Source organism: Vespa crabro, chromosome 15 (assembly GCF_910589235.1).
Source record: "Vespa crabro chromosome 15, iyVesCrab1.2, whole genome shotgun sequence".
Classification (NCBI taxonomy): Eukaryota; Metazoa; Arthropoda; class Insecta; order Hymenoptera; family Vespidae; genus Vespa; species Vespa crabro.
Window position 1 is genome coordinate 2101515 of NC_060969.1, and position 10000 is coordinate 2111514.

Genomic DNA, 10000 nt, shown 5'->3' on the forward strand with positions numbered 1-10000 from the left:
CAAAACCCGATGGGAGTGAATGAAATTCGAAATACTTGTGATTTTCTCTTCTCGTAATTTTCTTCTGGAAATTATACAAATGTATTTTATTTTTCGAATATTATATTCCTACTACGTTAATGTACATTTTAATATATAGGTATATATTTTTATTATATAAGGTTTTATGATATACGTGATGTATTTTCAAATACATCAAATATTCGTTCTCTCTCTCTCTCTCTCTCTCTCTCTCTCTCTCTCTCTCTCTCTCTCTCGCTTTTAGAAGTTTTCATTAAAATATAATAGAAATGTTGTGGAGATGACAGAATAATAGAAATATTTTTAGAACGAATAGAGTTGTAATATTGTCAACAATAGAATAGTAAATATATATATATATATATATTTTATGCGATGAATAGAAATTTATTACTATTAATTATGGAATAGTAAAATTGTTATAATAATAAACATAACGTTTAAAAGTATTAATAATAGAGAGATATTTTTATCTATTAATAAAAAATGTTGGAATTGGAATAATAATATTTCTATCGTAATTATGAACACGTGAATGAATTTTAGTAATGTCCACGTAATACAAGATCGTTACTAACCTAATCTATATTCTAATAAGAAAAAAATTATTTAAATTGATTAGAAAGAAGAATGATAGGAAACTCGTTCGAACATGTTATATATCGTTATCTCTTTACTATTTGTTAAAAATTGTTCATTTATATAGAAATAGAGATAATACTGATGAGTTTTCCATTTCTAAATATAATAGATAAGAGTGTTTTTTCAATGCCAAATGTTTAATTATACGTAGAAAATCTTAAGGCTTTTTTCTATTTCTATTTTTTTTTCTTTTTTTTCCCCCGTAATCAATTACGAGATTTTTTTCGAAGCTTTCAAGACTAATTCTTTTTTTTTTTTTTTTTTTTTTTTTTTTTTTTTTTTTTTTTTTTAATTAGACAGAAACCTTACTCGTAGTTTTTTTTATCGTAAAAAAAAAAAAGCGACAAATGAACATAGAAACATACAAATTAATCTAATAGATTTTGAAAAAGAGTAATTGATTTTTTAAATTATTTAATTATTTATAGACTGTCCTATTTATATGCAAAACGTATAAATCGATTAAATAAATTTTCAAAGGGATATTGAAATGAATGAAATTATATTTTAAAAACTAAGGTTAAGGATTAACTGAAACAACTTTTAACGTTTTTTAAAATGTAAACTGATCATTGAGTCTTTTGAAATTTGGATCGAATTATTTATATAAAAAAATTTATATAAAAAAAAAAAAATTTATAAAAAAAGAAAAGTATATATGTATATATATTTTTTTTCAACGTCGCACATAACATTTCTAAGTGAAAGAATTAAAAACGTGTTATTGGGAATCATCGAGGATACTTATGACTATTGAATAAAGTCATTCGCTGACTCGACATGAGAAGCACGAGTTATATTGTTATATGAATCCCTTGTAATGTCCTTCAGGAAAATACTTACGTCAAGGGCGCATGTAATTAAGTATAAGAGATCAGACAACGTTAGGTAATCGTGTTACATATATTCTTTAGGATAATAGGATCATGTAATATTATGTTTGTTCTATCGTAGAAAGTTTATTTTTATACATGGAAAACGAATTACGTCGTTGTCTAAAAGAGAAAAATATTCAAAACAACAGTAACGACAACGACAACAACAATAATAACAATAACAAAATAAAAAAGGAATAATAATATAATAATAAAATATAAAAGGAATAATAGTAATAATAATAATAATAATAATAATAATAATAACTGATTGAAATTAGGGTAATAAAATCATGCAATATCACGTTTGTCTGTAAAATATTTATTTACATATACATATATATCTAATGATTACAAAAACTATATTACTTATAGGAAAAAAAAAAAAAAAAATTTGATTCAAATGGAATAATTAATGTTTAAAAAAAAAAATAATATAAACGAAGGGGTGAGGAAGTGGACAATATACATGGGTGATATAGGGGCCAAAAGTTTTAAAAAAGGAACGATATTAAAAAACGATTTTTTGATCTTTACTTGAGAAATTTTAAGTCGCCGTTCTATTTTTTGAGAGAATGCTTTTGAAACTTTTACACGATACAGTAGTTGGTAGGTATTACATCACAAATTGAAATGCCAATATTAAATCTGTTCGTCAGGTCTCGGACGTATTTTCTCTCTCTGTTCGTTCTCGCATCACGATTGATCGATCGATCGATCGATTAGATTTTTGTGCTCGTTACACGCTTCCGTGATTTCATTCGGATCCATTTTATTTCATTATGCGGATAGTGAATTCCAGGGAGAAAGAAAATACGTACATACGTCATTTTCTTTTTTGTCAAGAAAAGATAGAGAGAGAGGGGGGTGGGAGAGGAGAAGAGAGAGAGAGAGCGAGACAGAGAGAGACGGAGAGACATAATAAAAAAAGAATAAATTATTAAATATCTAATTGCAATTAGACGAACAGATATTTAATTTATTGATTTTATTCTTTATATTATTGAATAAAAATGTTAGAAAGAAGAAAAAGGAAAAGAAAAAAGAAATTGATACCATTCGAATGAAAAAAAGAAATTCGTCATTTTTCTTGTTTTTTAATTTATTTTTTGTTAGCTTAACTTTCTTATTTCTTCATCTCTTTCTCGTCGATCCATGTAAAAGCGCATTTTCTCGAAGATATTTTTTTCTCTGCTACTTTTTTAGTTGCATTACAAAGAAGAACATAATACAATGCGATGAACATAATATGTTTATTTCACTATAATTATCTATGTAAATACTTTTATGCAAGGAAATGGCGCCTTCATCATAAATACACACACACACACACACACACACATATATATATATATATATATATATATATATATATATTTACGTTATATATATTTACATTATGTGCATGTGTATATGTATTTAAGGAGTTAATTTAATTTAATAAGTTAATTATGATAGATTAGATATGAAATGATCGTTCAAAATGTATAGCTTGAAATTTGTTGATAAAAAGAAAAGAAAAGAAAAGAAAAATACATAAATAAATAAATGAATAAACAAATGAAATGGTGGTAAATTGGGGGGAGGGAAAAGTTTGGAGCTGGCAATTCATAATATTGCTGTTATATTCTTTTTGTCCTCTTTTTCTTCTTTATTTTTTTTTTTTTTATTTTTATTTTTTTTTTTTTTTGTTGATAACGTGGTTTTAAAAGAATACACATTTTGGTTTTGAAAAAGCGATGAAAAGCGTGAAAAGAAATAAACAATGCAAATCTTGACCTAAGCGACAAGTATTTAGTATAATTACAAGGTGTTATATTATAAATTATTTATTATTGTTGTTTATAATATAATTATAAGTTGTTGTCTCTTTTTTTTATATTATTTATTTATTTATTTTCTTTTTCTTATATTTCTTATATAAGAAGTTTTTATGAATAATTAGAGTGAGGTAAAAATTGCTTGTTTTTGATAATTTTCAAAAGAATGCGAATAAATAACAATACACGGTCGTATTTTTTTTTTTTTTTTTTTTTTTTTTTTTTTTTTTTTTTACGGACTTTGCCATCGTTATCACCGACAGTTACATTCTTATCAATACAGTTGATAAACAAGTGGCAAAAAGGCGCTTCTTTTTTCTTTCTTTCTCTCATTTTCTTTCCTTGTTTTTAACATTATATGTATTTATTTATGTTCGAAAAATTATTGCAAAATTATTACAAACTCGTGCATTCTTTTATTTTTTTTTCATTCTTCCTTTTTTTTTTTTTCTTCTTTATCTTCATAATTAATCTTTTCCTTTCTTTCTATTTTGAATAGGATTAAGAAACGTTAGGACACCGTAGAACGTATATTATACTCTGTCTCGGGTTTATTTACGTTTCATTGTAATACGAGTTCATTCTCCTTTCTGTTCTTGCTTTGCGTGCCAATGAATGGACCACGTGTGTGTTGTGTCGCGACGAGAAACTTTATAGAACACAGGATGAGCAAGAGAAAGAAAGAGAAGAGAGAGAGAGAGAGAGAGAAAGAGAGAGATGCATTGTTTATTTCGATGGACACTTATTATTGAGTAACAAAAACGTTCTTATTTTTTTGTTGTTACAAAATCAGTCACATGTATGATTATAGGTTTAAAGGAAACAATAGGGACTCTTTTAATTAATAATTAATTAATAATTAATTAATAATACAAAATAGGAGTGCTTTTTGATGTTGTGTGTGTGATGATATTGCTAACACAAATTGAAAAAAAAAAGAACAAAGAAAAGAAATTGTAGAGAGATCTGTATATTGATTTTATTTATTATTATTATTATTATTATTTCTTTTTTCTTTTTTTTTTTTTTTTATTATCACGTTCTCAATAATCCGATAAAAAAAAAAAGTATGTATATATTATCTGAGTTTAATAAAGAAAACGTCGAAATTTATTTTTACTTTTAACCCTAAATATTATCGATGATTATGAGAGAATAATATTATTTTAAATGAAACAATTGTATTTTAATGTAAGTTCATATAATTTTATAAAATTATTCTTAAAAATACGTATTTCGACATTTTCATTTTTTTTTTTCTTTCTTATTAATCACGATAAAAATAAACGTTTACTCGGTTATTTCGAAAGTGATGAAATTTGATTTGGAGTTTTGAATTACAAAAAAAGAAGAAGAAAATATTAGAATAAAAGGGGCTTCCCTTTGCAAGGGGAATCTATTTTTGATTTTGAAAAATGTCACGAACTTGTTTCTTCCCATCATCACCATCATCATCTCTCTCTCTCTCTCTCTCTCTCTCTCTCTCTCTCTCTCTCACTCTCTCTCATATTGCAAGTCTCTTAATGATAAGATTAAGCATGTTTACGGAGTTGCATTCTTGAACCTTGCACTTTCACTCCTCGCACGACTTCGTTGTGCATGCATATAACAACGAAAGGCGGTAAATTTAAAAAGAAAAAAAAAAAGAAAACAAAAAAAAAAGAAAATAAGAAGTGAAAGGAAAAAAAGGCATCATGCAGATGCCGGCTGATTAAACAACTTATAAACAAGAGTCTAATCTCGTTGTTCTTGTTTTCTTCAAGGTTCAATGTTAATATAAATTAGAAAATATTTTTCGCATCAAATTAATAAGGATATATATATATATATATATATGGGAGGAAAATATTTTATATACGAATTCATTTTGAAATTCTAATTCATTTTCGCACAGTTCGTTTCGTTCTTATTTACATAATAATTTTAACAATGTTTAAACTATTTTTATCTCGTGCTTTTTATTTATTTATTTATTTATTTGTATATTTAGTTTTACTATTTATTTTTTACAGGCAGCACGTCTGTTGAACAAAAGAACGGTAACGGCAATGGCAAAGGAAACAAAACGAATAACAACGGGATGGAGGTGAATAGAAATGAGGAGCAAAATGGTTCGGGCGATGTCAAAGGTCAAACGAAGAAGAAACCGAATGGTGCTGGAGGTGGACCGCTATTACAACAAGCGTGAGTTTCGATCACTAGTTTTGATAGTAATTATCATATTTTTCTTTTTTTCTTTTTTTTCTTTCCTTTTTTTTTTCCTTTTTTTCTTTTTTATAAGGGAACACCCATTGATATCTTATGATTTATTTTTTGTTTTTTTCAGAGAGATATCCACCAGTCAGTTGGATTTCTTCAAAATGCTTGATGAAAAGATTGAAAATGTAAGTTGTATGTATTATATTAATGTATCTATTTTATATTAATTAGTTATTATTATTATTATTATTATTATTGTTATTGTTATTGTTATTGTTATTATTATTATTATATGATATTGTTCCTCGTGATAGACGTTGAGGAAAATAATGGGTTTGACTAAAACAGAATCATAATATATCATGATCATAAGCATAAGCATTATATGCGTTATATTAGAATCAGGCCATGCGAGAAAACGGTCCCCTCGAGGTTGCTGCTTTCAGTACGACCTTCCATCAGCCTTGTCGCAATAATGTTCATTCATGCGGTAGCCGTACGTCTTCTCTATGTACGACGAAACGTAAGCGCGAGACATGCCATTAATTTACCCTTCGTGTAATTCAATATAATATGGCAGAAGCAAAAGATAAATCTAATAGTACAAGAATCACTACAAGCTTTATAAATGACAAAAAAGAGGAAAAAACAAAACAAAACAAAACAAAAAAGGAAGAAAAAAAAACTAACAATAAGTTGTACGAAGGATGTGAGATACATTAATTTTTTTTTTTTTTTTAGAATTATTTATTTGTTTGTTTGTTTGTTTGTTTACTTACTTATTCGTTTATTTCTATCTATGTTTTCAGGGTCCTGACTATGACGAAAGTCTTGACTCAGCGAACCGAGCCGAACATGTATCAAATCTTTTACGGCGTTGGGAGTTAGCAAGCGTAACGTGGTCGAGCGTGTCCGATCTGAATAACGCAACATTGTCCAATCAAAAGAATCGTAATTCCGGTTTGAGTACGTCGAAACAAAGTCTAAGTGCTAAGGATCGGGAGGGGATGAGAAATATAGTCGGTGGTAGGCCAGAGAGTGCACCGATATTTGTGAGAAATGCTAATCGTGTCGATGGCCTTCAGGAAAGTCATTGTCACTCACCTAACATGCCAAGGCACGTTTTAGAATCTATTACTCAAAGTCCAACTCAAAGTTTGAAGAATGTTACACCGCCAGGAAGTTCACCGACCGGTAGTGGTTTGCGTTATCAGGATAGTTATAAGGAATGTAACGCTAATCAAATGCCAACTAAAGGTACAACAAAAATACATTATGGTTCGCAGAATCCTATAAACGGTGAATATGTCACACAGCAAGCTTTATATCGTGAACAATATCTTCAACAAACTGGAATCATTGTACCACCATCGCAATACTCTACTGGATCACCAGGTGGCAATGTACTCAGAAACAATCCATACGTTCAACAATTTCAGATCGGTAGCCCACAACATTTCTCTGTAACGAGAAAACGAGGCTTCAATGCCGCCCAAATGACGTGACCAGGATTGGCACGAACGACGAGATAAGACTGAATATGATTCACAGGGAACTCTTCTTGTGAAAAGCTGAGAGCTAAGGGAAGAGAGAGTGAGAGCGAGAGAAAGAGGGAGAGAGAGAGAGGAGAATAGAGAGCAATTGGACATGGAAAGAAAGAAGAAAAAAGATGGAGAGAGAGAGAGAGAGGGAGAGGGAGATGGAAAGAGAAAGAGAGAGAGATAGCGAAGGAAAAGATTGTAAGGAAGATCCATAAAAATGGGTTGCTTCTGAAAAACTCGTAATCCTCAGCTCGCGTTATTCAACTTCTTATACTTTAGATTCATCTGTCGATAAGAACTTTCCCATGATGTTTAAAAGAAAAATGGTGGAAGAAGATGAGGAGGATGAGAAAGAAGAGGAGAAAGAGGAGGAGGTTGAGGTGGTGATGATGGTGGAAAGGAAGAAGAAGGTAATGGCCTAAGGATACAAAACGTGATTCGATCGACGATTGAAAGAAGAATAGAAGAAAAAAATAATACAAGAAAATAATCAGTGGAATTATGGGGGAAAAAAGAAAGAAAGAAGAAAACAAAAAGAAAGAAGAGAGATCATACACACATCATAAATAAAAAAGAATTCGCGTTGAGAGTGACTAAAATAAAAGAGTGACTACCATTGATACTACTATACATCGTTAATAAAAGTGCCAAAATGCTCTAAATAAGCAATCTGAGAAAAATCGCGGGAACATAGTGAAAAGAAAAATCCCTCGGCGCGATATTATAATACTCTATCCTTCTCTCGTGATCGTGTATAATATGAGAAAATTGAAACAGGCGAAAGAGAGAGAGAGAGAGAGAGAGAGAGAGAGAAAACAAAAGAAAATATACAAAAAAAAATTAACAAAAACGAAAATAATAGAAAAAAAGAAATAAAAAAAAATTTTTCGATGTGCGTACGATATTTGTCGTCCGTTACTTTTTTTCTCCTTTTTCTAATCGACAGGAAGCTTTTCTTCGTATCAAAATGTTATTAAAATGGATTTTCGAGAGAAGCAATTTTTTGTATTAATTTTAGTAGCGCGATATATCTTTTGGGATATATATATATATATATATATATATATATATATATATATATATATATATACATATATGTTGTACGTGTGCATGTATGATAAATCTGCATGAATATACGTATGAGAACAACAAAGAAGAGATATATCATGATAAGATCGTATAAAGAAAGAGAGGGATAGAGAGAGAGTGTGTGTGTGTGAGAGAGAGAGAGAAAGAGAAAGAGAAAGTGAGAGAGAAGAAAACGTATTATATTATAAAATCACTATACATATGTGTATATAATATACATAAATACATATACTTGTATGGATATATATATATATATATTATATACGTATATATATATATATATATATATATATATATATATATATATATATATATATATTTAACTTAACGTGATGACTGTATATTTATATGTTGACCATGTTCAGAGTTAACGATATATATAGTTGATGATGAGAGTTTTATATTTCATGTTAAAATACGCTCTATATACTGTAGAAGAATCACAAAAAAAAAAACAAACATACACATACATATACATATGCAACACAAACACCTAATCGAAATTGCTACATCACTGTCGAATTGTGATTATACGTTTTGTTCTGTTGAACAATTTTTTTTTACAAATAAAATTCATTATTTCACCCCGACTCCTATTTTTGTAAAATATTCTTCTTATATCGTTTTATTTTGTTATATAAGCTTTTTCGAGATATTTGAAACGTCAAAAAAAAAAAAAACAAAAAACAAAAAGAAAGAAAGAAAAAAGATAAATTTCAAGACCATTTTCAACTATTCAAGAATCGAGTTAATAAGCGATGAGAATAAGAAATCCTGTCATAATCCGATTTATTAAGAGATACTAATAGGATTTGTGGTCTCCCAGAACTCCTTACGATACAAATGTAATCGTATTTATACAATTAATATATATATTGCTAATAACCTCGAGACGCATCATCCTCAAAATATTCTAATGAATTTTTAGAGTAAATTCTACATCTTTTAAATCGTTCATGACGCAATAAGATCTAAGTATATATGTATGAACTTTTTTTTTCTTTTTCTTTACTGCCATATTAATTGTTCTACATGAAAAAAAATATTTTCTTTTTGTTTTCTCTTTTTATTATTATTATTATTATTATTATTATTATTATTATTATTATTTATAATATTGAAATAATGACAAAAAAGATTACGTATATTTATTAGTACAATGATCACAAAATTCAAATTTTCGATAATTTGACCGCACGTGGCTGATTGGAAGATTCGAATGTGGCGCCAACTGGTCGTATTTCCATCGCAAGATGGCTACTACTGTCAAACGCAAGGTGCTGCATTGTGACAGAACTTAACGTTTTAAAATATTTAAAAAAAAATCTCATATTATAGAAGTTGGTGATAATTTTTTTTTTCATACAAATTGTGTATATAATTAAAATTAATCCCATTTATAAATAACAATAAGAACTTTTTGGATGTTTTTGGGGCGTGGCTTTGTAATATTAGAAATCAACTGCTTTGAAGTTGTTTTCAATTTTTTTTTTATTTTTTTTTTTTTTAATTTTTTTTTTTTTTTTGGTATTGACCGTTTGAATTAAGAACATATATTACATTGGGATAACACGTATAAATTAATATATCTAACATTGTTTATCCTTTTTCTAATGTATAATACGAATTAACATTTTTGAGGTTAACCGAAAGAAAATATTATTATCATTTTATTTAGAAATGTTTGTTGTTATCTGTTTGTATTAATATGACGCATATTTAATATTTGTAGGATTAAGAATCAATTGAAGAAATCAATGTAGAAGCCAGTTTGAAAGTTTGAAAATGTCATTGCAACAGGAGTAGAAGAAAT

The 10000-nt window shown here is 28.0% G+C and overlaps 2 protein-coding genes across 10 annotated transcripts in view; both read left to right on the forward strand.

Annotated features, from left to right (window-relative positions):
* Positions 1-7911, forward strand: part of LOC124429342 (MATH and LRR domain-containing protein PFE0570w-like) — a 43368-nt gene extending 35457 nt beyond the window's left edge. For all 6 annotated transcript variants that reach the window (XM_046974492.1, XM_046974496.1, XM_046974493.1 and 3 more), the window contains 3 exons: positions 5371-5542; positions 5685-5742; positions 6367-7911. In XM_046974492.1, the coding sequence (XP_046830448.1) occupies positions 5371-5542; positions 5685-5742; positions 6367-7062 (926 nt within the window). In that variant the 3' untranslated portion in view covers positions 7063-7911. The remainder of the gene's footprint in view (positions 1-5370; positions 5543-5684; positions 5743-6366) is intronic.
* A 1418-nt stretch (positions 7912-9329) lies between these two features.
* Positions 9330-10000, forward strand: part of LOC124429340 (myotubularin-related protein 2) — a 4272-nt gene continuing 3601 nt past the window's right edge. For 2 of the 4 annotated variants that reach the window (XM_046974486.1, XM_046974490.1), the window contains exons 1-2: positions 9421-9527; positions 9920-10000. The exon at positions 9920-10000 is cut by the window's right edge and continues 148 nt beyond it. The gene's annotated coding sequence lies outside the window, so the exon portion shown is untranslated. Of the gene's footprint in view, positions 9528-9570; positions 9829-9919 lie in introns of those variants that run through there. The other 2 variants (XM_046974489.1, XM_046974488.1) reach the window with 2 other exon arrangements.